This window comes from Lytechinus variegatus, chromosome 3 (genome assembly GCF_018143015.1).
Source record: "Lytechinus variegatus isolate NC3 chromosome 3, Lvar_3.0, whole genome shotgun sequence".
In the NCBI taxonomy this organism is placed as follows: Eukaryota; Metazoa; Echinodermata; class Echinoidea; order Temnopleuroida; family Toxopneustidae; genus Lytechinus; species Lytechinus variegatus.
In genome coordinates this window covers 59,155,962-59,183,656 of record NC_054742.1, presented here as the reverse complement: position 1 = coordinate 59,183,656, position 27,695 = coordinate 59,155,962, and the positions used below count along the sequence as shown (strand labels likewise).

General features: G+C 37.4%; 1 protein-coding gene across 1 annotated transcript; it reads left to right on the top strand.

Moving 5' to 3' along the window:
• The first annotated feature begins 5,161 nt into the window (after positions 1 to 5,161).
• LOC121411506 (serine-rich adhesin for platelets-like) lies at positions 5,162 to 26,813 on the top strand. The gene is made up of 9 exons (XM_041604271.1): positions 5,162 to 5,672; positions 12,623 to 12,703; positions 17,866 to 18,105; positions 18,956 to 19,185; positions 20,032 to 20,244; positions 20,663 to 20,777; positions 21,163 to 21,962; positions 23,305 to 25,725; positions 26,594 to 26,813. Exons 2-9 carry the CDS (start codon positions 12,631 to 12,633, stop codon positions 26,804 to 26,806), a joined length of 4,305 nt encoding a protein of 1,434 aa, XP_041460205.1. The 5' UTR covers positions 5,162 to 5,672; positions 12,623 to 12,630; the 3' UTR covers positions 26,807 to 26,813.
• Positions 26,814 to 27,695: the final 882 nt, after the last annotated feature.

Here is a 27,695-nt window from a genome sequence, read left to right as displayed (position 1 = left end):
AAATATTAGGGTCCTGGTTGCATTAAGGATACTATTTTGACGACGTTCCAACCCAATGGTAATACCATGGTAACCATGCTCAATTGCCAATGAAAATCAAAGATTTCATAATACTTGTGGAAGTTATCATTGGATGATTTAAAAAAAAATGGGCAACCGGGTCCTGCCCACAAACAATTGCATTAAGAATGAAATTGCTCGTTCAAACGGAAGCAATTCTGCAATTATTCTTAAAAACAAAATGAAACAAACCTCATGGCTCACAATAAATGTAAATTTTAACATTGATTGATTAACAATGATCATTACATTTCCGTTTCAAGTATTAACTTGTACTAAGTCTGCAAACGCGTACTGAACCCGATTGAGACATCCTAATCAATAAGTAGGTCAGAATGTCTAACAAAAAAATCATCTTGTATAAAGTGCTCTTCAATGAATTAAGTCAAATTCGGGGCCTTTGCAAATTCAGACCAATTTCATCAAAAGAATGATTAACATGCCCCCCCCAAAAAAAAAAAAACACTATTCATTATCATTCTAAATTAATCAAATTCTGCATCATATCTGTATACAAGAATAGGGCTGATCAACAAGGATTGTTTTCATTTGAATTATTTCATTTTTATTTTAGAAATATGAAAAAAACATAATGACAGACAAAATAGTTCAGTGCTACTTGACTTATGCTAAAGACATACAATATAACTGTATGGCTCAGCAGTCATATCGCAGAAAAATATAGGATGGAGCAAGACCCAATGAGACTTACTGCAAAAGATTTTGGCCAACATTTACATTTTCACTATCTATTCATAGCAAGGAGATGGAACAATCGGTATATCAAAAACCGAAGGTAGTCCATCACGGTACAGAGCGGGGTGGGGCTCTGTACATAGGGGCAGAACCAGGGTATTCTTTTTAATCAGAGGAGGGTTGCAAAACGACATTAAGATTACTTTTTTCAGTTTGATTACAAGATACATAACTTTCTCTGTGTCTCTTTTCACTCTTTCATTCTCTTCTCTTTCTCTTTTTGATCTTCACCTATTAGGTTTCACTATACACTGTAAGAAATGAAGTGCTTATTGAGCACGTACAGTGCTTGTATAATGACTGCACTACGAGCGCTCACTTTATAGTTTAAATTTAAACTAGAAAATCAGCACTCGTAGTGCAGTCATATACAAGCACTGTAAGTGTTAAATTCCCGAAATTAGAACTTCGTTTTTTTACAGTGTAGTTAAAAAACATTGGGGGTTGCTATCACGGTGGGGTGATAGTATCACCCCCATTATGTGGTGCCACCCACTGTCTGTACATGATATCGAACATAATGATTTATCTAACAATGATTACTTATTTAGGCTAGGTGTTTTAATATGGGTCAGTGCTATAAAATTTACTAAATAATAACATTTCTCTTCTTTCTTTCTTTCTTTTTTACAAAGGCTTCAACAATTAACAGGCTATAAAGCAGGGGGGCGGTATTGTAATAAAATAAAAGTGAATCCAGGGTTGAGGATTAGTACATTGTGCGAGTGGGTGAGTGAGCGTGAATGGGGAAGGTCATTTGGATGAATCCATCTCCATTAGACACACACACTGCACGTATATTGTCCTTACGTAGGCCTACTCTTTCTGGCGGCAGCGCGTCTCAACTATCCTTGTCGCATCCTTAAATCTCGTCCTTCCCCCCGCATACTCGATGGATGCATGGGCGGTATATAAGTTAATAAGATCTGTTGTCACTCTGTTCTCAACTGCAGAGCAAACAGAGAACGGTGTCTTTTTATGATGAAGCTCTTGAATCTCATCCGGGCTTTCTCAATTCTCCTAGAAACAATGAGACAACCATTGATCATAATTACTTTACAGAACAGCTTGAATTGTCTCGATTATTACGAAGTTAATGTTCTGTGTGCATCTCGGGAGCTTAATTTTTTAAAATTAATCTTTAAATATGTTTATATTATGTTTATTATGTTTATATTCAGATTTTTTTTCCACAAACGACACCGAATTATATAATGTTTGATACGCATTTTTCCGGAAAATCATTGTGTCAAAATCAGGAAAATTACTTTCCACACAGTAAGTAAACAATAAGCAAAATACTGGATTTTATGTAAGTGTACATAATATATATATACACAATGGATGCTAATTGGCTTGTGCACAATCAACCCATCGACAAGATTATTTATTCAAAATTACTCGTGGGGCTTAAGACAGTGAAGGTAATGAGCCCTAAGCTATGAATTCGACTCATTAGTGATGATGGGATACACTAAGGGATAATTGTTTATGGTTTACGAGACGACTGCTAACATTTTACAATGAACAGATGAGTGTAGGCTGCACTAATTAGGTTATACCTTGGTCACATTTGTTCTACGGCGGCCGTACGGCGAGTCAAAACAGCCGTTTAACATTTTTTTGTACCAGCTACATATAGGTGGTTTGAATAAAAATGAATAAAACGACTGTTTTCCGCTCGCCGTACGGCCGCCGTAGAACAAATGTGTCCAAGGTATTAAAGGGTATGATATTCCCTAATCAGCTTACACACACCCACATATATAACAGCAGAAAGGTGAACGTGTATATACATGCGATGCTTGTGATTACCATGGCAACCAACGTGCTTGGATAAAGATGAATGCATTATGGAACCCTTTGCAGAGTACATCATCATGTTATGAATATCAAATATTGAGATGAAAACAGCAGGGATCTAGCTGATGTCGTACTCTTTTATAGAGAATGGGAGGATGAAAGAAGCATAATTGAGGGGCGGGAGAAATGAGAGAGAGGAAGTGAGAGAGACAGGAGGAGAGGAACTATAGAGCTTTTGTACCGGTGTGTGTGGTGGTGGGTGCGCTTATGCGTCTGTATAACTGTGGGGGGGGGGGGGGCTAGAGCTATTCTCTCGGTGGGTGCATGTGTGTGTGTGGGTGAGCGAGCTTGTATCTTTTTCTGTGTTCATTTAGCATTGATATCAAAGGGAGACGAGCGGGGACAAGTACCCGTAAGTTCCATTTCGCGCCCCCTTTAACATTACCATAAACTGGTGTGTATCCTTCCTTACGTCTTCCATTTTACTAATAACCTGCTTCATCATGGGAAAATAGACGAATGTCGCTATCACAGTGGCTGAAATAATATCTTACCTGTAAGAGAGAGCTATGATGAAAAATGGAACACCAAATCAAAGCTATTTTTAATCCATATCGGAGGTTATTTATTCTTCTTAACATACATGAAATAGCGGAGCGGCCACAGCCTGTCTCTCAAAAAACATGTTTTCGTCGTGGCATGGGAATTGTGTTCCATTTAAAAAAAAAGGAACCTGCTTTAAAGGCCACCTGTCCCCTGTTGTCATTTTCCTGTCCCCCCCCCCCCCCCCGCTCACTTTGTTGGCATTAATAGATTTTATCTCAACATTTCGGGGAAAAAATGATAAAGAAGGAAAAAAAGGAAACCAAATCTAGACTTAACAGCAGTGATTGCAACTAATATAAACTAAACCAGGCGAATGTATATGTGCAGTAACAATATCCTCCGAAGATGAACTCGATTTCAAGAATAACATCGTTCCTTCGTTTACTTACACTCGTTACCATGGCAAAAGAGTGCAATTATCCGTCTGGCTTAGCCTAAGTTTGAAATCAAGATGCCCGATGACCTTGATTACCTCAAGAAATTTTAAGGCTGGAGTCACAGTGGACAACAAAACCCATGTAGCTTTTCAATTCAAAGAAGTATGTCTACCTACGAAACAAAATGAAAAGTGCTAATGTATACTCTGTAAGCCCCATGGGTGATGCAGCCAGTTCCATGGGAAAACTGAAAAGCTGTCTGAGTTGAAAATAGATGACCGAGAATGTTATAATACATGGACATTAAGCACAGGATTAAATATGAATATCAAAGTCGTATAGCGTGTCTTGGAATATGGCTCAATTGCATAACAATTTCAATAATGTATAAGAATATACAGTTGGCAGTGTTAAAACTCACATTCTGTCACACTTTCGAGTAATAAAGACATTAATTGAAGATGACATGTGAATGTACAAAATACAATGTAAACTGTGAATGTACCAAGTCTTGGCCAAGAATTATATACCAAGGAATTCCCTGACAAGCCATTTTGACATGCATTCGAAAAAAATTGTGCTAATTCTGTTTAAATGCTTTGACAAATTATGATTTTCAAGTGTTTAAATTATACTATAAGATTGTATGTTGTAAGAATCATCGTGTCTTGGAAGGTGTATAGCTTTATTCACCTTTCGCATGTATATTTGAGAGGGACAATCTCCATATCTTAGGGCCTATATCAGTGGTGTAATGAGCTAAAATTTTTTAGGGGGCCAGACATTGCCTATGACCAAACATTTCTAAATAGCTGCGAGCAAGCACAAATTTTGATTGGCTTTTTTATTAAAAATTCATTTTTGTAAAAAATTTGGACATAATGTTGAGGAAATATTATATATTTCATAATTTGTGCGTTTCTATTCTATTATCTTCCTACTTTCAATAACGACAATAAAAATAACAGTAACGTCATATTCTACCCAGAGTAGCCACCTCAATTCCAAAAACTGTTCTCCCAGCGGTCTCTGCTTAACATGAGTATTACCCCGGCTTTAGCACGGCTACCTTGTTCGAGCATTCGAGGAATTTCTTCCTGCCGGAAATCCGGCATTGAACTCACCTTGTTCGTTTAAATTTTGGGGGTGTGTGGCCCCCAAGCATATAGAAAATATCCTCTATTATTCAATACTTTATCTATATATATTCATTTATTTGATGTATGAAAATCTTGTAGATAAAAATTGGTAGTGAGTGCCGAGTAGGGGATGCACGACTGGAAATTGAACCCCGGACTTCTCATGTAAAATAAGGCTCGTTACACCGATGCAACTGCATGTCCGTGTCATCATGATTATGGTATAAGCCTAATATGGAAGTTGTTTTTTTTTTTAGAGAGAGAGAGATCACTGTTTGTTTATAAGCAAAGCCAAGAAGATGGGGAAACCCAGTGACGTGTTGAGTGTGTGGTTAGAGACATGACTTCAACATCTACCCCTGACGAAATTCGTTACTTTGGAAACGCGACATCACTCCATACTTCTCCATCCAACATCTGATGCATCCACTGAAGGCCGGTGTGTGTGTTTATGTGTGTAAGATTTCATTGGTTTTGAAGCACGATAATTAAACGTTCACACAACTCCTCCACGTTCGCACCGTGTTGCGTGCTGGCAGAGAGGAGGGTTTACAAATTCGTAATTGGTTGCGTGTTGACAAGTCGATTACATGATTTTGGTGCATGGAGACGTGCATGCATGCAACAGGCTGGTGAAAGTTATAACGATTGCCAGTCATGAGACGGCGGATTTGTCTGTCGTTTTCATCAAGAATGCATAACTGATCATGATCACGTACGTGTCTTTATTTTATAGCAGTATAAATTTTACATGGAATGGTGCTGAGATTTTGTTTTACGACGGCAGTTCACTGTTGTCTTGGTAGCAAAACGTAGCTACCGGCTTAGCGATCGATGGATGAGGTTGAGGCGATTTTTTTTCCATCTCGGTTCAAACGGGAGATCTTTCGGACTACAGACGATCGCCAGGGCGTAGATACCCATTAATCAGGTGTGTATAGTTTCACTCGCTTTCTCATTATAATGCAAACTTGGAATAAAACCTGTAAGTCAATTCTTTATTGCTGTGACCAGTGCCACTTGTATGTACTTTTTGCTTTTTGCCCTATTTCTTTTTTTTACCCCCCCCCCTCTCTAGAAATAAATAAAACATCGGTCTGACACCAGGTAAATAATGAACTTCGTGAATTATAAGGGTATTTGTAAAAAAAAAATCATCATAATGACAACAATGAACCATTAGAAGCCTTAGAAACCTTTACCAGGATGCTCCCAAGAAAGTGGAGATGGTGCACTGTATTCTCTACATGCAAAGTGTGCATTTTTTTACACTTTTACTCCAAAAAAGGTAAAAATTCACTCTCGAAATATTGAAATATCATTCCATCGGGACTGGTCCCTCATCTCACTCTGAGAATAGTGTGATTAGAGACCAGGGCCCTGTTGTACAAAGAGTTACGATTGATCCGATCAATTGGTAACTCCATGGAAATCCGTCAGGATGGAAATCCATCAGTGTCATAATTTTTTCTACGAAAAATTTGCACAATGTCCTTTTTATGCAAAGAGATGCACAGTGAATTTTCAAGAAAACAATGAATGCGTGAATATACATCACAGCTAGAAAATATTTTGAACAAACATGCATAATAGATGTTGATGTTGCTGGCCGTCCATAGTTGCGATTGATCGGATCAATCGTAACTCTTTGTACAACAGGGCCCTGATTAGCTCCTTTGCATTTAGAGAGTATTTGCGGAACAGTGATGGATCCAATGACCAAGGGAGTGTTTCATCAACATTTCTATCCAACAAGTTGTCAGATCTGACTATTTTTTTCTTGATTTTGATTGAGTAACCTTGAAACTATATTGTAACTGTCAGATAAAATGGAAGTTGTCGGATAAAACGTCCGACAAGTCCTTTCATGAAACGCTCCCCAGGTAATATGAATTAAAGCGCATTTAGAAACTTAAGTACATTTACCCCTATTTAAATAAGCTATTATTGTCATTTTCATTATCATCATCATCATTGTTATTATTTCAAAAAGAAAGAACCATCTGGCGCGAAAGTATTACTTTACTCGAGTACAGGAAAGTATGAAGAAAGTTAAACTTTATACAAACTTTTAACATTGGGAAGACGTGCGTGTGTTTGTATGTGTGGGTTTGTGTATGTGTGAGTGGTATGGTGTGAGGATGGATGTTTGTGGCTGATTATTAAGTTAATTTGAGATAGTTTAGCTTGTTAATGTCAATGTGTTTAAATAGTCTTAAACTTATTGTCAGCCTATATTGTTTGTTACTGTTATTTTATGAAAACCAATGAAAACAGAAAAAAGGAAGTAGTCTATTCAATGAAAAATAAGAACAAATGCAATGAGTAAAAAAGGCAAGTTTAGTTGTTGACGTTTTAAGGCAATAGCACCAGAAGTCACTCTTATTGAAAGAGGTGATAAGTCTCAGAAGCTGTTAATGTTTTTCGGTCAATTAATTTTTTCGAAATGGGAATGTTAAGTATACATACAGTACGAGTATTAAAATCAAACGAAGATCACGAGATGGTGTTATACATGTACATGTAGGATTCCAAATGATTGGGAAATTTGAAGACATATAAATGAACTTTGAAATTTAATGTGTTGATGTAGAGGCAACCAGATTATAACATTTTATGATTTCGGGAATGATACACATTAAAGATACGCATTCTAATTCATGTTATAAATAAATAAATAATCATAATCAGAATAATTATTTATCAAGTCGGATCATCAAAACCCATGTACCGTACTCTTTATCCCCAAAAGACAAAATCCTCTTGCTCTTTATACCTTGAATATGATTTCAGGATCTGACGTCAAAGATTAAATGATACACATTCTAATTTAAAAGGATATATACTGTATATAATGTATGTTTGTGTGTGTGTGGGTGTGTGTGTGTGTATCAGAGTTTTCATTTATCAAGTCGGATCGTCAAAACCCATGTACTCTTATCTCTTAAAGGAGAATGAAACCTATAGAACAAGAAAGCTTGTGTGAAAACAGAAAAATCAAAGAAACAGATCAACGAAAGTTTGAGAAAAAAATTGACAAATAATGAGAAGGTTATGAGCATTTGAATATTGCGATCACTAATGCTATGGGGATCCTCACATTGGAAATGCGACAAAGATGTGTGATGCCACTTGTGAACAACTCTCCCCATTACTTTAGTATATATTTCACTTAAATTGCCTCTTTTATCACTTCTATCAGTAGATCATGTGTTCTTTCTATAGGAGGGCATGTAATACAGATATCTAAAGAATACATCATGGATAAAGAGTTTGTATCACCAATTAAGACTCCATAACTAGAGGACATGTAATTATAAGATCGAGAAACCCAGAGCAAATACTGGAAAAAAACAAAAAAAAATCTCACATCGAGTAGTATCTGAGTGGAATAACTTGCCAAATCAAGTAGTGAAGAGCACTTCCATAAACTCTTTCAAGTCAAATTTGAGAAATCTTGGGAGCTCAAAAAGGAAAAGTTTAACCCTGACCAATCCTTTACTTCCCCATGCTGTCATTAATACCTTTACCTGCTGAAACCACACATCGCCATAAAACCAATACCAGTATATCTTCCACTTTACTGACTGCAAGAACGAATTGGAAGGAGGAGAGGGGCAACCAAGTTTTATTGGTAAAACTTTACGCCCACAAAAATGTATGTAGGTATAAGAAAAAGCAAAAAGAGACAATTTGGGGGTATTTTATAGTCCATCAAAGGGAAAGTTGTTCACACGTGACATCACACATCCTTGTCGCATTGCCAATGGGAGGATCTCCATAGCATTAGTGATTGCAAATTTGAATGTTCATTACTTTCTCATTTATCTGATTTTTCTCAAGCTTTCATTGATCTGTTTCTTTAGTTTTTCTGTTTTCGACACAAGCCTACTTATTTTAAAGGTTTCATTCCCCTTTAAGGACAAATTCTTCTTGCTCTTTGGGTAATGACGAGTGATATTCTTGGAACCAAACTCGTCAGACGCTTACTATACCATGTATGGGTGTCGAGTTAAATAATAAGTGCAGCAAGTGGTGAAGTTTTCAAAAGAGCGGAATCCCTCAGGATAGTTTTCTTGCCCCAGTCCTGTTTTAAAACACCAACGATCAACCTTTTCTTCAAACACCAAATCTACGCTGAAGACGTCGACATTGAAGTTGAGAGCTGATGTGGACGGAGATTAATAGTTGTAGATTAAAAGAAAAATGTTCCAAATCATGTTTTTACTCAATTTCTCTTGCTGAGGACTGATGTACGTTAACTATCAAAGTTTGGTTTAGATTGCATCCCCTTGGGAGGAGTGATTTACTATCATGGCTGTCTTGGGTCTTACCATTTTAATATCTTCATTTTGGTTTGTTTTTATATATGTTTGTTTGCTGTATCCATTATGATTTTTGAAATCATTTTGGTTTGTTGAAGTCAAAGCATCAGAATCCTTATTGGAAAATGAAGTTTTCAAGAGGCTTGTACACAGCATGTTGCAGACAGCTTCTCCCAAATGTCGTGACAATAGCTCCACATTCTCACAGCTAATGACACTTCGTCAATGATTGGGTCATGTGTTACAAGTCTCTAAATAAATTATTCTGCAGTGAAATCGAAGGCGAGTACGGAGATTTCGCAATTACTTCGCGGACGCTTTCTGGAACGCAGAGAATTATAGTCAATAGCCCTTCATGATAAAGCAGTCTTTGTCGAAACTCAGTAAATCAAAACTACAGCAGTTTCATCCGTGACTGTGGATTAACGAATATTTACAAATATTCGTTAAATCTGAATCTAAAGGCGATCTGCTGTCCCAGCTCACCAATTTTCTAAAAAGATCCTTGAGCTGTTCATTGTGATTTGACGTGTATTTACATTGCACGCACTGTATAATGTTCTAGATATCGGATCCGTCCACATTGCATGCGAAAACTCGCTAATCTCGGCGAAACATCAACCCGTCTGAGCGAGTTCCAGTAAAAAAAATCCAATGCGTGATTATCAATCTTCTTTTCAGTGACTGCTTGGGAATGGTCAGAGCAGGTGCCTCAATTTAGATTACAGATTATTTTGATGTTTTAGATCAGGCAGGCAATCGGTCTCGCGAACCGTAAGTCATGGAGTCTCTTGGTTATTGCTTAACACGCTTATGCAGGAAGAAAGAAATGGACGACACAAGTTATAAAGATGAATCAATAGAAAAGAAAATCATATTACTCAATACGATAATGATTCTAATCCTCTGATCTGACTAGGAGAAGTGTCCTTGTTTCACCAGGGACAATTCTTCTGAAAACAATTATTTAATCATGCAGGAAATTGAATTAATACATGAATCTTTGTCATGAAACCCTTTGTCATGGTACTTCATTTTAGGTAGTGATGAATTACCACCTAAAAACCAAGTATTGAACATTTTGCCCGAAAAGCAGTCTTTATATTTGATTTTTCTTTCCTCAAATAGTGTCATCAGAAGACTCACTAACCAAAACAACACAAACTTTCAACAAGTGATGGTTTTCTAGGACTGTGCATGTGATTAACACGTTTTGCTTAATAATTCAAAACTACCTTGGTGGTCAATACTTCCTTTTGTCATGGGAGGGCAGAACATCCCCCCCCCCAAGAAAAAAAGTTCGAACAGTAATGATTTTGTACGTAATCTTTGCTGTGAATATTGAAGAAGGAAGAAAGACCGAACATCCAAGAATGATTTTGTTAGTCTCTATGTAATAAATTGCCTTGTTTATGCTTACCTTATGAAGCAAATATTTGTCTGTTGTGGGATTACTTACTTTGACTACCAGTTAAGTGATTATGATTTTTTGTCAATTTGTTCAGATTCTATGTATTCATTGCTTTCATTGTCTGTATTGTATAAGTTTTCTTATGTTAATTGTGCACCTGAGTGTCATTACCGACAGATATGTTCACTATATAAATCTTAAATTACTGTATTATATTATTATGAAAACACCCATTGACTTTTCTTAAGAGCAGCTATACAACCTTTAACAGAAGATGGCCATATCGTTTTGCAAAAGAAAAAAAAAAGCTTCCACTTTGATTGCACGAAATCATGAATTATGGATTGCTTTATTGTAAAGACCGGATGGCCCTTAGATGCATATATTATTAATATCTTTGTTATCACGGAAACTTTGTAGTATACGCAGTAATCATCATGCGTCGCCTGATGAACGCTCTTGATGCAGGGATGCGTACATCTCCGAGATGCAATCTCATATCATCGTCACCTGTACTTTTTATACCATGTTCTGCCTTCTTCCGAACATCGAACTGAGATTAAATCCGAAGAACACCCTGAACTAAAATTGCAATCACACAATTATCATTTGCCAAAGAAACTCAAAATAGGCCTAAAAAGAGAGATCGCGTGTGTTATGATTCCGTCCATCGAATTATCCGATCTATATTCGGTCCCCGTGGAGATTGCAAATGACGCCATTGCGCTATATAAAAATATATGAAATGCACGTGCATAAATGGTTGCCATGGTAACTGAAATTTTGTATTATTACTCCCTCCAGGTCTCCAGTGTCCGCGGTGGACAAAGCATGTGTACATTAAAAATGGAGGCTCTTCAAGAAATTGTTGGTATACGTAATAGCATCTGTTCATGGACTGTTCTAGGGTTTACCGATCGAGCAGGCGTTTATATGTAATACAGCTTATTCTTGCGATGACATGGTTGATTAAATCATTTAATTACACGTAGATAACCCGTAAAGAAACAAAAAAGATGGGCGTTAACGATACCAAAAGTATTATCCCCAGTTATCTTTGTTGATTATCTTGATTAAATCCACCAAGGCAACAGTCTGTTGCCTGGGGATTTGTTGTCACGTTTGAAAGACTTTTTCCAATACTTCGCATGATATCAAATAAGAGGAGAAATAGTGATGTCGTCTTTTTTTGGGGGTGTAACTTGTTTTTACAATAGCGAAATTGCTTTGTACTCACAACTTCACTACAAAATGGGTCAAATTTACCCAACAAGTCTGAGTGAAAGTCACACTTAATGTAGTGCACTTTTATTCACTCGCTCCTACATAGGAGTGAAATATTTACCAGATATTTTTAAACGTATATACCTATTGAATTGATGGGGGTTTTCAAATTCAATTTTTTTATCTTCATTTTTTTATTTTTATTGTCGGAATCGACTTGGATATCAAGTATGTATATCTAATGAATTATGCTCGTGTTATTAGGCTTCCTAATAATAGGCTTACCCCCGCCTCTCCCTCTCACTCTCTATCTCACTTTCTCTCTTCTTTTAGTTTATTTCTATCATCATGTATAGTCTTCCGAAAATTAATATTTCCTATAATTTCTAAATTGACGTGTGTGTATGTATATATATATATAACATATATATATATATATATATATAATATATATATATATATATATATACATATATATTATACATTATAATATACATACATTTGATGTTTTGCATATGTATTAGCCCATGAACAGCCTTTTTTCACGACTGTTTCAGAAACGGATTTTAAATTCTCTTTTTTGTCACATCATGGGCACTGACGGAGAGTGTGACTTTACTTTTCATTTTTGAGAGCTATATGCTCCTTGTAAAATCCACGATTTTATTTTTACGGCATTTTCTAAACTATTTGTGATTATATATATACATATATATATATATATATCATATATACATATACATATATATATATATGTATATATAGTTGCGTGGCACATGTCGATCATTAGACCATTTTGTTCTTGTGTTGATAATTTCTGACCGAATAAACTATATACGCCCTGTACAGTTTATAATTTGATGTTTTCTAGGTAATACCACGTTCACCGTTATAATCAAATGTGTGTATTCATCTATACAGATACGAGAATGGCTTCTGGTCGTGCAAAGAGAAAGCGGCTTTATCATCAGACACCCCCATCCATCGACATTAGAATTAAAGGTAGGACATTCGGAAAGGTATCTTTTTTTTATAAATTATCCACTTATTCATTTCTTATGCAATCCTAGCCTCAAGGACTAGAACAAAAAGAAGTGTTAAAAACGAAGCAAACTTGTAATTTTTATGGGTGATTTTTATGGGCAAGTCGTGTGTGAAAAAGACTCAACTTATCGATTGTTGTATTTGTAACATTTCCCCTTTTCCCCCTTATTTCTACCTCATACTTTTCTTCATTTTATTTTTTTTTACTTTTTTGTTCTTTCTCTCTTCTTTTTCGTTTATCTCCTTTCTTTTCTTTCTCATTTATATTTTGTCCTTTTTCCCTCCTTCCTTATTTCTCTTGTCTTTTTTCCATTTCTTTTCCCGTCTTCTTTCTCCTCCCTGCTAATTGGATGGGGGATGGGCAGCTTCACCCCTTGGATGCGCTTGTGACTAAACAGACATGAACCCTACCTAATTACTATTTATTCAATTCCAACATTGTAAGTCAGGCATTCCGAATCCGGGGAGAGGTTTGGATAGTATTGTTGTAACCTTGCTTCTGCCTCGATCCATACGGCACGTACGGTATTGGACTTGTTGGATGGATAACGAACACAGGGTTTTGATTCCATGGCGACATCAAATTAGTATTACCCCTCTGTCGCTCAACCGGATCTTGCAGGCGGGCCAAGCGAAGGAAAACTTAGAATCAACGAATGACGAATGGGGTTGTAACCTTGATGTGTTTTGCTAATGGATTGGATGAGAACTTGAGACATGAATACTAAACGTGTCAATTGAAAGCTGCTTAAAATCTGGGGAAGAAACTATGCTTCATCCGCATGATCCGGGTCTTAAATATTCTATTCGAGGTTGGAATAAGAAATTGATGTAAAATGATAACAAAAGTATACTAGAATAAACAAAAAAAATAAAAGGACGAAAACCCATTAAAAGGAAGAACAAGGAAATGTTGACGAAAAGCAGATGGGTGATAAGAGAAAAAAGAGATTTGTTCAAATTGAAATATTCAAGTCATGTTATGTAAATTTCAGGCTTTTTGTTTTCGTATTTTTGGTTTATCTTTGTTAACGGATACTTTGTAAGAAAGTAATTATGTTGTAGCTGTTGATGTTTATCATCAACATGTATTTTGCAGAACCTTATCATTAACTGTCCTTATGAAAGACCAGCAGCAACTATTTTAGTCGCAAATGGGTCAACGCCCATATTTTCCTTGTAATGAATACTTTGAAATCCTTACCTTTCGGAAACCAAAACAACAACAGAAAAAAAGTAGTTAAAAATTTATATTATTTGAGGCGAGAACCAATACTAGAGAGAAAAATAATATAAGATGCACAAATACAAAATCCTCCAAGTGTGCAGTTGAAACAGGCATGAACGAATAAACCATGGAGCTTGCCCATGAATAAGCCACACTGACAGACCTTGGACGCTTGCAAACCCACATTCCCGACCCCACCCTCACGCCCACACACAAACTCACAACATTTATGATCCATACCCTGGATGAAGGATATATGAATGGGGAAAAGGACAAAGAAAGTGTATATATTACCTATATTTTTGTACTCTTCATTGTATTCTGATGTATTCAGATTTCTGAGAGACTTATGAAAATATTTTATCATAATATGATAAATCATGTTTATCACGCTTATGGGATGTGATATGAAAAAAAAACAGTTCCTCTCTTATGTTATGAGTGTTATGTATACTTTTAAAGTAAAGTCAAAATTCATGTGAATTATTTTTGTTTACTAAAAATCAATACCGATAAAAACACGGATATAACAATGACAATCGGCTTTTGGTGTGTATATATAAAATGTTGTTTAATAGAAATATGGTATGCTATAGACAGAAGAGATTCAAGTTTAAAGTTCTTTTTTGTAAGAGAAATGGACTCTGGAAAAATTACAGACAAAGAATTGAAGAAGTCAGATAAAAGATTACCGGAGAAAATGTTAAATGTATTGTGATTTTCAGTTGACTATGACATGTGTGATGAATTATGAATAAATCCCTCGTTTAGAGGTAAAAAAAAAAATTATCAATCATAAGTTGTTTCCTAAAAAATCTGACCAAAGAAATCCAACCACAATCTAAGTACAGCCTTTAAGCATCAATGCCAAGACCCATTTTCTCAAACAGATTAAAATAATGTTGAAATGTCCACATCTACCTAAGATGACTGTGTAGACCAACTTTGTTTGAGTTAAACGTCAACACACTAAGTCCAGGTGTGCATGCACATCGTATGCATTACTGATAGAATATTTCAGGTACAATCTTACACCTTAAGTGACTATTCCTATTTGCACACCGACGTGCCCGTTTTGACGCGAATACATGCAAAGTTTCCACATTTCAGTGTGCATTTATTTTGCGTTCAAAATGTGCAAATTTACATCTTCTCTAAAGGGTACAACTCTTTATAACAGAAAAAGATTGATAAGGTGCAAAATTCGCACGCAAATGGAGCCCAAAGTGATGCATTTGAATAATGCACATTGAATTTTTTACTCTTTACTATAGGTGCTTGGTGCCTGTCAATAGGATTACTATAGGAAACAGACAATAAGCTAGTTTGATAGACTAAAATATCAACATTGTATTATCATAATTAGATTAGATAAAAGAATAAAATAATTCTTTTGTGTATAGAATCGTGGATAATCTATACCATACGATTACAGAAATGAAATTGTGTTTGTACCTTATCCATCCCAATTACCCAACCAAGAACAAATTACCATGCTTGATCATTAATAAAAGCCATTGCTATAATACACTTCCTCCTCGTATAAGACTTCTAAAAGTCTTCTATAAATGTTGAGATGTTGCGCAGGTACTCTTAAAACCTCACTTATGTACCCTTCTACTACCCCCCCCCGTTCCCTCCTAGGTTGCTGGTCTGCACCTCCTTCATTTAATTTTTTTTATTCCGTACTTTGTATCACTTTGCTCATCTCAGCTTCCAAAATATCTTAAATGAATTATACATGAAGAAGGTCGATGTCAAACCCAACCTCTAATTTACTACTCATTATCATGTAAAGCATGGAAATTTGCTCTCTACAAAATAGATATAAGTTATTCAGAGTCGAGAGGAAATAATGACGATTCAGATTTGCAGCTGCATGATGATCGAGATAAGTGCTTTCCATAACGAAAAGAAGGTCACTGATCAACTAGATAAAAAGCCTGCTATACAGAAAAAACACCTTTAAGTATCGGATGTAATTACATTAAGCAATCCTTACTCTTTCAGACTCGATGGATAGTTATCAATATTTCCTTCTCACATCAAGGATTCACCATCAATGACCCACTTGAATCTGTATAATACGTATACTAAAAGACAAACCTGGGAGTAATTTCTTTTTGTTAAAGGACATCAAGGAATCTTAAATTGGGTATTTCGGTTCATTAATTGAATCACTAGGAGGGGCATGGGGTGACCACCCCCCCCCCCCCCCCCTCGCAATTTTTTTTCAAGTAATAAACAAGTGGAAAGAAAGGGGAATATAGGAAGGAAGAAGTAATACATCTAAGTTATGTGGCTTAATAATTTTCCAATAATCCAATTGAGCGAAAAAAAGTGTCAACTTACATAGTTATCTTGCATTCACTTCCACTCCATCAAAATGACCTGACGCTGGGTGGTATAAATAATGCAGCTTATGGCCTTTTGGATATCTAGGATGCATTGTTGGTAATAGATTGTTAGTAAGATATTGGATGGTTTGTAATATGATTGGGAGCCAGAGGGTGTGCCGTGAGGCAATATTTTATCACTTAATGACACGAATGAAGTGACCTCAATTGTTAATAATATTGAATTCATGATAGTGATGATACGAGAAGGGTACATTCTGAATAAGGTCGTGATAATGCACTTTTTAAGAGGAGGAGTCGGGCTTTTAATTAGTAGAATTACACTTTATTCTCAGGGGGGCAGGCGCTTGCTATAAACTTACAATCAAAGTCTACTTTTGGGGTTCCTTAAGCAACCATGAGTCTGGAAAATTTCAAATTTACTCCGTCCTGACTGCTAGTCTCTTTCAACGAGTAGTAAGAATCAATTTGATTTAGTTATAATTGATATATTAGTTATAAATTTTGCATCAGAATAGTGCTGTTGATTTTAAATATCTTTCCTGCTACACTCCCTTATGAATTTAAGTACTGGATGACAAACTAACCTTTCCTTGAAAGTGAAAAGAAAAACCATCTAAATTAATTTTTTCGATCAAATGGGTTAAAGAAATAGACCGAAATGGAGGTGTGATGTATACTAAAGACAAGCGCGACCAGGGGGACCGTACCCCCCTCCCTCCTTCCCCCTGGATCCGCCCAGTCGAGTCCAGGTCTATATCAGATGGTATAATTCTCAGACTAACACCATCATGGTTGAACTCACTTGGTCCCTGGTCTACTATTAAACTAATTAAAGTTTACTTCAACTATCAATGATTCACTTGGTCTAATACTCGCAAATAATGCTTTAAACTATTCAAACATTTGGCATTCAAATATCGTGAACATTCTAATTCTGGATTCCCATGATTTCATTCAATTTTCCTCTCCAAGAATTATCTGGAAAAGGTCTAGATTTTTAGGAGTTATATTTTGGTAATTGCTGGCAATATTGAAACATCATTTCCACTCCATAACTTGGGGGGGGGGGTAACGATGTTCATGTTCATGTTCATTCTTGAAATTTGGCCTAATCTGTATCGGTTACCATTTAAAGGGCCTACGAACCAGCAAACTTAAAAGCCCCACCAGACCTTAGGTCCTCAACTACTCATGCCTGACCAGATTCATTACCATAATGCAACATTCTGAACTCTGCAGTCATGTAATCTATGCCCACTAGAACGATAGATGGCTACTAAATGCATTCATAATTGCAATGACTATATTAAAAAAAAGCATAACAGACACTTTTCTTCTCAAATACATTTGAGTTTCCACACACAGATGAAATTATAGGCTACTCTATTATATTTTCTGTTTTACTAGAAGTTATCTTAAAATGTAGATAAGACTTGCAATTTACGGTCAGTGAGAGGTCACATAATTAATGTTGGTCGTTTCGCTTCCGCTTTAGGTTGATAATCTCTCATCGTTTTTTTTCTCCCATATAGTATGGAAATGTTTGAGGGTGTCAGCCCAAGTTGCAGCGAAAGGGGTGGCTTCTGCCACCGCTTACATCTTGATGTTGTTGGGATACCTGACTTACCTCAACCCCGTCCCATGGCTAGCTTCGACCATGAAATCCCTCTTCACAAGGCAACGTCCCCGACGAATGCTTACATACCACAACTACCAACCGGTTACATATAAACCGCCCTTTATTGAACGAGTTAAAAACACCTTGAAAAGTGGTGAGTTAACCCTGCAGACAGAAGACAGTGTTACACAGTGTGGTCACAGTGTCTTCGCATTGCCGACTGTGTAAATGTGTGAATCATTAATTTAAAATACTCGTACGTAATAGTGTGATTTGCACAGTGCATTCACAAGGTGTTCACATTGTGAACGATGTGACGATGTTCACATTGTTAAATGTTCAAAATTATTGTTAATCATTGTAGTTAAGACACTTCCACACTATGAACGCCTCTAGTGTGTGATTGTTTACAATTATGTTCACACAGTGGACAAAGTTTTGTGAACCACATTATGAAATTACTTAAGCTTAACAGTGTTAAGACTATTTCACACTGTGGATGCCTCTTTCTAAAGTGTGCGTGTGTGTGTGTATGTTTGCAATATATTCAAATACGTAAAAATTTGATCAGCACTGTTAGAATGAGAAAATGTAATCCACACTATTAAAATTCTCAAATTTAACAGTACGACTATGATTCCACACTGTGAACACACTCTGAGATGCCGTGCAGGACCTTGTGTTCTTTCCACGAACTGATAAACTATATAAGATCTTGATGTTTGCACCGTGTCTAGATATTTAACAGATAATTTATCGGCATATTTTCGACATTTTCTTCCATGAGAATTTAATAAGCAATAAAGGGACATAATCGACAAATAATACATTCCTGCGATCTAGTTTACAACAGCGCCACGAAATACTGTCGGAGAATAGCCTGCGAAACTTTCACAAATATATTCCTTCTGTATTTTCTTCTCTTCTTGTCATTAAAAAAAACCCCAAATCAGTCCCTTTATTCATCGCCATTTTCATCAAACCCATCCTCATCTATTTCGCAGAACAATCTCTTAAGAAAGAACTGATGAATTGGCTTGAAACGAAACTCCCTTCAAGTGTTGTTGTCAATGACTTCAGAGAGAGCTGGTCGAATGGCGTTTCCCTGTGTGCCTTGATGGAAGCAGTCGTGCCTTCTACATGTCCTCGCTATGATCTTCTGAAGCCAGAGAGTCGGGTCAACAATTGCAGACTTGGAATGACACTAATACGGAAAACCCTTGGTATTGAAGAGGTATGTCAGACAAGTTTTTTTTCGCTTTTGAAAAGTGTTTTAGAATGAATTCAGTAACATAATAAAGTAATATTGTCAAATGCTCTTCATGACAAAGACAAACCAAAATTGGTGAATCAAAACAACAATTTCTTCTTGGCATCTGGGGCCCGTTGCAGAAAGAGTTGCAATCGATCGCAACTCTAAAAACCACGCGCAACTTGATTTTCAACCAATCAACAGCGCGCATTTTGGACTTGCAATTGATTTTTTGACTTGCGTTTAAACGCAACTCTTTCTGCAACGGGCCCCAGGACGAACGAAATATTTGCAATTCTTCTTCGGCTCCGAAGCTGGGGAACTTATTGCTGTTCCGGTTCACCAATTTTCGACTAAGAAATCCCAGCTGTTGTCATTTTACGGGTATTTTCAATACATTTACTGTTTTATTGAACTCGTGTAACGTCCCGGTGCGAAAACTTATTATCATTTTGATATGAATGTAACTGCTAATTCAGATCTGGGTCCCGTCTTACAAAGAGTTATGATTGATCCAATCAATCTCAACTCAATCAATACCATAATGTTTTGTACAGAAAATTAGCTCAATCTTCACCCTGTAAGATGTAATTTGTAAACAAAGAAAATCACCCTGTAAGATGTAATGTGTAAGAGAATGATGAATGTATGAATGAAAACATAACACGCAGATAGTAGTGTTCCGCGTTTGATAAGGTTGTCTGTTACAGAAGCAGTCGAATGTGTTCATAATTTTTTCAGTCATAAATATTCATCATTTTGGCGTAATAATAATAATAATAGTAATAATGATAAACTGGAAGGTAATCTATTTATCTATCGTCATAGCCAATGGAACCCGAAGAGATGTCTCTGCCTTCCCGAGCGAGCGAGACCAAACTTCTTCGATACATCCAGACAATACGTTATGCCAGTATGATACCAGTCGAAACCCCTTATAACAAGAAAAGCCCCTGGAGCAAAGAAGGGGCTTGGCCCAAGAAAGCAACATTCAGTGAGCCGGTAGACGAGGAGAGAAAACAACTTATGGAAGCTGATAAGGTATTATTTTTGCATTCATTCTTTTTAGATGGAAAACGACAGGATAAAGATTTTGATTATGAATGAAAAATATTGTAAAGTGTTTAGCTCCTGCTCACCAGAATAACTTATCGCAATGATCGAGCATCGCAAAAAGAAATCTCTAAAGATTATCTTGGCAGGTTTGCATCATATGGTGGTTTATATAACGGAGAAGATGCTAGCGGTCCTTATTCCGAAAGATATTCATCATTCCCATGCTTCCTTTTGCTTGTTTTTCAATTTTCATTTTTATAATTCCACCATCCCACAGTCCCAGCTTTTCTAAGCTTACCACTTCTTAAACCCTAAACCCCTTAACGAATACTCTTAATTTTCGTAAATCGAATGATTTTAGAATCTTTATTATTGTAAAGACGTTTCATCTATCTTTCCAAAGGTTGATTGCACAGCAAGTGGCAGCGGCCTAGTTATTGCAAAGATTGGCAAACGTGCAAAGTTCAACGTGTACACGCCCAGATTCATCTCCAAAAGCCTCTATATTCACATCAAAGGTGAGTCGAATTGTGTTCTATCGATTCCAAATAGTTTTAGTAAATTGCTATCTGACCTTAAAATCTTTGTCGCATGTCAGTGCAACCGGAATAATGTTGAACAATGAAAAAACAGTAGGAGACATGTGAGATGCGTTATCTATCTTTCTGACACTTGTTTGATATCTTATTAACCTAGTTCGGCCTGAACTTACCTGTAAAGAATAAATCAGCACATGATTACTTTAGATGACTCTTGCCCTAGAAATAACAGATTGACGTAGAGATATCTTCTCTGATGTGATTAGATTCGCCGTATAATTTTTTATACTATTTTCACTATTTTGTTATCTGACCTTCTCTTTACCTTCTAGTTTTGAATAATTCATTCTTGATCCGATCACAGGTCCTTTGGGAGAAAGTGTAAGGCGGAAAATAATAAACCATCTCCCTGGAGGACGCCCCCATCGTGATGAACCGGATTCTTCCAACATGAGTTCAGCCTCGGTTGATGAAAGTCATACGTCATCGAGTGCGTCCTCGGCTTCAGGGGGTGTCATTCCCTGCGATTACCAGTGTGTCCGCGAGGGCCACTATGAAGTCAGCTACATTGCACAGTCTGAAGGAGCATATGAGATCACCGTCACGTGGGGTGGAGAGCAGATTCGCAACAGTCCGTTCACCGCGCAGTCATCAGTAGCAGTCAAGAGATCTCTCCCTGATACGGATCCATCAGACCCTTCCCGCGTTGTCTGCTTCATACATGAGAAAAAAGTTTCGGGTACCACTGGCGTAGAAGACAGTGAAGACCAACCGTCTGGAGGACCAACGGACGACAATCCTCTCCCTTCCCCGGACTCTTTCGAACAAGAATACGCGCCAAAATACAACGCACGAGCACGCAGAAGACAGTCCTTCTGTCGACAATCCCACGTCAGTACTCTCCGGGAGTCCTACGAGAGTGGAGGAAGTACTTCACCTTACGACAGTCGCTGCAGCAGTATGATCATGAGTAGCACGGAACGCAGTATGGATAGCGATGTCTTTTATCCGTATGGATCGGCGCGGGCTTCATCCTTCATCAGTTCTTCTCGTCGGGGACTGATTAGTTCCTCGTCATCCAGAAGTTCTATGATGAGCCATCGAAGCAGTTCCATTCTAAGCAGTGGTGGAGATAGACCTGGGACGGTCAGAACCAGACGAAAGGTTAGTCTCCCATATTGCACAAAATTTGTATATAATTTCCTAACCTAACCCTCTTCAATAAGTTCTACAACTGGAAAAAAATATTGCAATGGAAATATATATGTTTTCCAAGCATTTTTTCGTTGGTATTGATTTAAAAAATAAATATAATTTAAATATACTATTTAACATACGAAATTTTCATATTTTTTTTAGACGGTGCGCTTTGCGCTCAAAATTTTGTATTTTTGGGCGCCAAGAGCGCGCCGAAAATTTCGGACATTTTTGCCCCTCGCCGAAACATGGATTGACGCCCCAGTAATTATTGAGTATTGCTTCTTTATAATCCTTGTTGGTGTTTTATTGCAATTAGAATAATAGCACTATTAGATTCAAGTAAAAAGGGGGAATATTGCTAACTGATGTAAATCGTTCATGCTTAAATCATGGAATGGGTTAGATTTATCGCCTGATATTGTAAACAAAAGAATATTAAATGCAAAACAATTTAGTATAATCCCCGTATAATCACTTCAGAAATGGAGATTCAGATATTTTTGGAAGAGTTGTATTTACGATTAGGGACATAGAAATATCTTTGAGAAATAAAGTTAAGTAGTTAGCGTAACCCCCCCCCCCCCCCCCTTCTTTGCGGACGTGCAAATCAGGCGCTATGAAGACCATGGAGATATATACTAATTACGCAGACCAACTTTGCGACATGTCCGAAGTATATTTAACCTAAAGTCTTTCATTTTGTTTTACTTTTTTTCTCATTGAAATCAATTCATTATTGTCATGTTTTTTAAGGTCGGAATAGTGACGACCAAGAAACAGTAAAAAGCAAAAGTCGAAGCACAAAATAATACATTAGAAATTTATAAAACAATCACGTACATTTAAAAATTCATTCCATATCTTTTTTCGTAGCATATTTTGTTGAAAACGCTGGAAAAGGAAGTTCAGACAAGATATATAGTTAGGTCCATTTTCTTGAATCAGAGCAGTATTTTGATTAATTCGTAAATCATCGTAATCGATAAAATCCCACAATTTTGCGAAAACTTAACTATGCAATTTCGTAGATTACGCAATGCGCGTCTTATTCATGTTATTAGTGCCAATTTTCGTCGCGATCGCGCGGTCAACGACCAAGATCTTCAAAGGGGGAAAAGGTGCAAGTTGGGGTTTAAATGAAGTGTGATTTTTTCACAACTCAAAATAATATATGGCAAATTATATTTCTTGTTGGTAGGGTGATGGGACAAAATAAACTTTGCTAATTTCAACACCAGAATGTGTTTATTTACGCATTTTGTTTTTGACATTTTTTCTTCTTTTTTTATGTGTCATTTCTGGATAGATAATTAAGCGAACTATTCGAGGCGCCGGCGGTAAAGAAGAAATCCAGTATCCGAGCAGTGCTGACATGTCGTCTGTCTCGAATACTTCCTCCATCATGGGCATGTCAATGTCTGGCTTCTCGTCTGCAGGCAACACCAATGACCAATCGAGCGTGAGTGGAACCCCGTACGTTAGTGATGAGCGTTTGACCGGCGTGAGCAGCTCTGCGTCAAGCGCCCCATCTCCTACAGTTTTAGCTCCAGTTCCAACTTTAGCGATAACTACCAGAGAGATCCATACGTTTGCTGATCACATTGCCAAGGTGGTGATGGGATCAGCCATGTATGATCTTTCAAAGAAGTCCGTCCTTTCAGCAGGTATATCCCGAGGTAAAGCCACCTCGGAGGGACATAAGGACCCTGATAAACTATCCAAAGGTAGCTTTGACTCTGATGGCCATGGATTACCTTTTGGTCTTGAGTTGCAAAATTTGAACGATCCGTTGGTCAACGAAACTGTTGTCAATCAAAAGAAAACTGTCAAAACGCAAATGGGTGAATCGTTTTCTAATAGGGTTAAAACTGAGGAAAGTGGAGCCAGAAGTAAAGTTTCACAAAGTCCTATGTTTCTTGATGTAGCCGGAGCCATTGAGGATGTGTGCAACAAACCAGTTGAATCACAAATAACAATAGAATTTGAACCACAATTAGGAGCCGACTCCTCAAGAAATGCGAAGGAAAGCAGTTCTAACAGTTCTTCGACGACGGCATCAGCAGAGCGAGAACATGTTGACGAGGAGTCCGGCTATTCCACCTTTGAAGATACAATGAGGTCCTCTGATCGTGCCATGCATTTGCTTCGTCAGGTAAACAAAAAAGACAGTGATACGAATTCGATGCCAAGTAAACACCTCAGTGCTTTTGAACCTCGTGGCTTTCGACCAGTTGAGCCATCAGTGGACACCAAGCTCGACCAAAACAGTGTTCGTAGGGATTCCAGTGATCACATACATGCTCCGAAACCACAAAGGCAATCAAAGATTCGACGTAGGGCAGATAAGCAAACCCAATGCACGTCTGATGACATCAAGAAGGAAACTGGTTGGATCAGTAGGAGAAATGCCTTTACCAAACAAAAGCGAAGAGAGCAAAATGACCCATCTATGGAAAAAGTGAAACAGAAAAAGAAGATATCCTCTCAGCCCGCAACAGCAAGAACAAGCCTTGCTATGTCAGATACAGGTGAAGGACCTGAGCACGGGATATCATCCCCACGAAAGAGACTTGAACGTAGGACACCTTCAGTAGAAAATAGCACATCCCGTAATACTCGACAAACAACTCCTTCTCAAGCGAAGATCTGTTCTAGATCGGTTGCTAGACAGTCGACCTTTGACAGTGGTTATTCCGATGAAAACGGGCACATCTTTAGTCTTACAGGTCGCGACCGTTCAAATTCGTCATCAAAGAACAGAACAATACGAGTGAATAATGATATAACTGTTGCGAATGTTCATAGCTTGCCAACACCACAGCACATTGCGCCTGTTGGAGAAAGATTTGATATCGCTGGAACACCAAACTGCCACAAAGATCAGAATGATGAGATCAAAACAAGAGTTGTAAGGAAACAACTGCCAAGTGGATCGGAGAGTGCTCGTAATCAGCTGCTCTCTGAGAAGCCCCGCCTAGGAGTAGAGAATATGATTGAAGACGAAGAGATCATTGCCGTCACAAACAGGAGACCGAGTTTTAGCGCCATTAATTTTGATCTCTCGCACCTCCAACACGTGTTGGACTCGCAGGATCAAGAACAGACTCCCAATCTTTCACCAGGTCCAATAAGCAAAGAAACCCCGTCCGTTGAAAATTTTCTTTCTGAATCTGTGAATGGGAAATCCCTTGTGGAAACCGATCGTAGTAGCGTGAGCGGAGAGAAAAAGAATGACGAGAAAAACCAGGCGTCATCGTATGAGACGCCCATTGCCCATTCGACAAATCCTCCTTTACAAGGGAATTCGTATCTTACATTGGCGAATGAAAAGGACGTACCAGTGAGTAAGCTCTTGGAAACTCTGGAAAATGATCCAGACTTCACCATCAGAGAGTTTGTCCGAAAGTTCATGCCATCTCTTGGTGGGAATTTAGGGTTCGCGGATGATGTCCTTGGTAGGGATGCTGACAAGCTATATCCGACCATTGATGCGTTGGAACAGGAGATGGATTCGTCCTGGTCAGAACTGAAATCCAGTTTTCCATCAAGGGCAGGTGGGGACACGAACAGCAGAAAGAGCAGCAGAAGACATACCCCTCGTGTTGGAACGCCTTATAGCGCACACAGTTCATCAGATAGTTACCTTACCTCCATCCGACCATCCTACTGCCAGGCGATGGGGATGGGAATTCGTGAGGGCCTGGTAGGAGTCAAGAACAATTTCCAGGTATGTTCAGTTTTTTATTGGATGCATGTGATATCCATAAACAATCACGTTTCAATTTTGGGTTTGGGGATTATAGGAAACTATACCCTCCCGGCAGTCACCAAAGGACAACCACCCCATGAAAAAAAATTACCTTGCCAATTTACCAGAGAGCAACCCTCCCGAACAATTACCTTCAGGAGAATATTTCCATTAAGATATGGTCCAACATGGGGTCGATTGTCACATGGTTGACCTTATAATAAATTGTGTAATGTTTCCCTTATAATAACTTATGTAATATGTAATGAATCGTAATCCTTATGCCAAAGTTAGTATTTCAATCGGTTTAACTTATTTCGCAAACGTTTTGGATGAATGAATGTCTGACTATTTAGTTTTGCTTCGTAAAGAGGTTGCAATTAGATTCATAATTCGTATTGTATTTCCTATCAAAAATGAAACCAGAAAAGCTTTTTTTAAAAAGCTCTGAAATTGTGCATTATCGCATTCAATTATTCTTAATAGCATCACTCATCAATATTTTCAAGTAGGTGAAAAACAACACTTATCTCTTTCAGAATTTATGATTCGCAAAATTTTATGATATACTGTAGTAGGAATTGTCGATTTTAAGTTCATCTTCTCGTTTCATTATGTGTAAGTCATACGTTACTAATAGTGGTATTGATACTTCCACTAATAATAGTGATAATAATGATAGTAATGATAGTATTAATAGTAATGATGATAACAATGATTATAGTAGTAAATAATAAAAAGAAATGAAATGAGAATGATAATGATAATGAATTGTTCTTGTATGGATATGTTTGTGCAGGAATGTAGCTTAATTTGTCATTTTTTTTAATAACTCTTCACTCTATAGGTTGAGACTTCCAAAGCTGGTGAGGGTTCCCTTGCTGTTTTTATTCGAGGTCCTCGTCCTCATACCGTTAATGAGACGAGTGTGACCTTCACTGGAGATGACCTTTATGAGGTGGTCTACGAGGTCAATCTTGCTGGTTTCTACGTCATTTCGGTCAAATGGGCAGACAAGCACATACCCGACAGTCCTTTCATCGTCCAGATATCATTTTAAACTTACACTTCTAACAAAAAAATATTGAGTTAAAAGAATTCCCAAGTTTGCGTAAAGAAGGAGGATAGGCATGCTTATTGTGGAAAATGTTGGATAAAAGCATGTTTGGTTCAATGACACGCTACATTGTGCAAACTTTGCAGGAATTTGGTAATATTTTACCCGCATCCAGACATGCAGGCTCCTTCTGTACTAAATTGGGTAAAACTTTTTTGGGGGCAGTGATAGCAATTATTATTTAGGTTATTAATGGGTTCCGTGACATTTCCTCCGGCGACAGTTGATCCGCTGTAAATTCCACACTAAGGGAATTAATGACCAACTTCAACCCTGGATTTACCATTATCCCCTATCCAAACCCTAACATAAAACCCTTTTGCAACCCTAAACCCATATCTTAGACAAAATAAAGCCCGGAGGAATTGTCCTGGGAGCAAATGTCGTAACACCTATTTGTGCGAATCCATATAGTTTTTCGTAGAATTTGTGTCGAGATAAGTAAGAGGTACTGTTACCATTTACGCCTGCATATAACCATAACAGCGGAGCGAGACAATAGGCGCCGCTTTTCCGACGGCGGCGTCGTTAACATTGAAATCTTAACCCAGGTTAAGTTTTTAAAATGTCTCAATAACTTAGAAAGTATATGGACCAAGTTTATGAAACTAGGACATAAAGATTATCGATTATTACTAGACATCCTAATTGAGTTTCGGGTCACACGACTAAGATCAAAGGTCATTTAGGGTCAATGAACTTAGACCATGTTTGGGGATTAACATTGAAATCATAACCAAGGTTAAGTTTTGTAATGTCGTCATAACTTCGAGTTCATGGATCTAGTTCATGAATCTAAGACATTAGGATAACAGTGTATCACTAAACATCT

Excerpts from the sequence above, each read along its gene's own strand:
- LOC121411506 (XM_041604271.1), top strand. The coding sequence starts at position 12,631 with ATGGCTTCTGGTCGTGCAAAGAGAAAGCGGCTTTATCATCAGACACCC. Across the intron at positions 12,704-17,865 it reads CATCGACATTAGAATTAAAG|TATGGAAATGTTTGAGGGTG; the intron begins GTAGGACATTCG and ends TCTCCCATATAG. Across the intron at positions 21,963-23,304 it reads CGGTCAGAACCAGACGAAAG|ATAATTAAGCGAACTATTCG; the intron begins GTTAGTCTCCCA and ends ATTTCTGGATAG.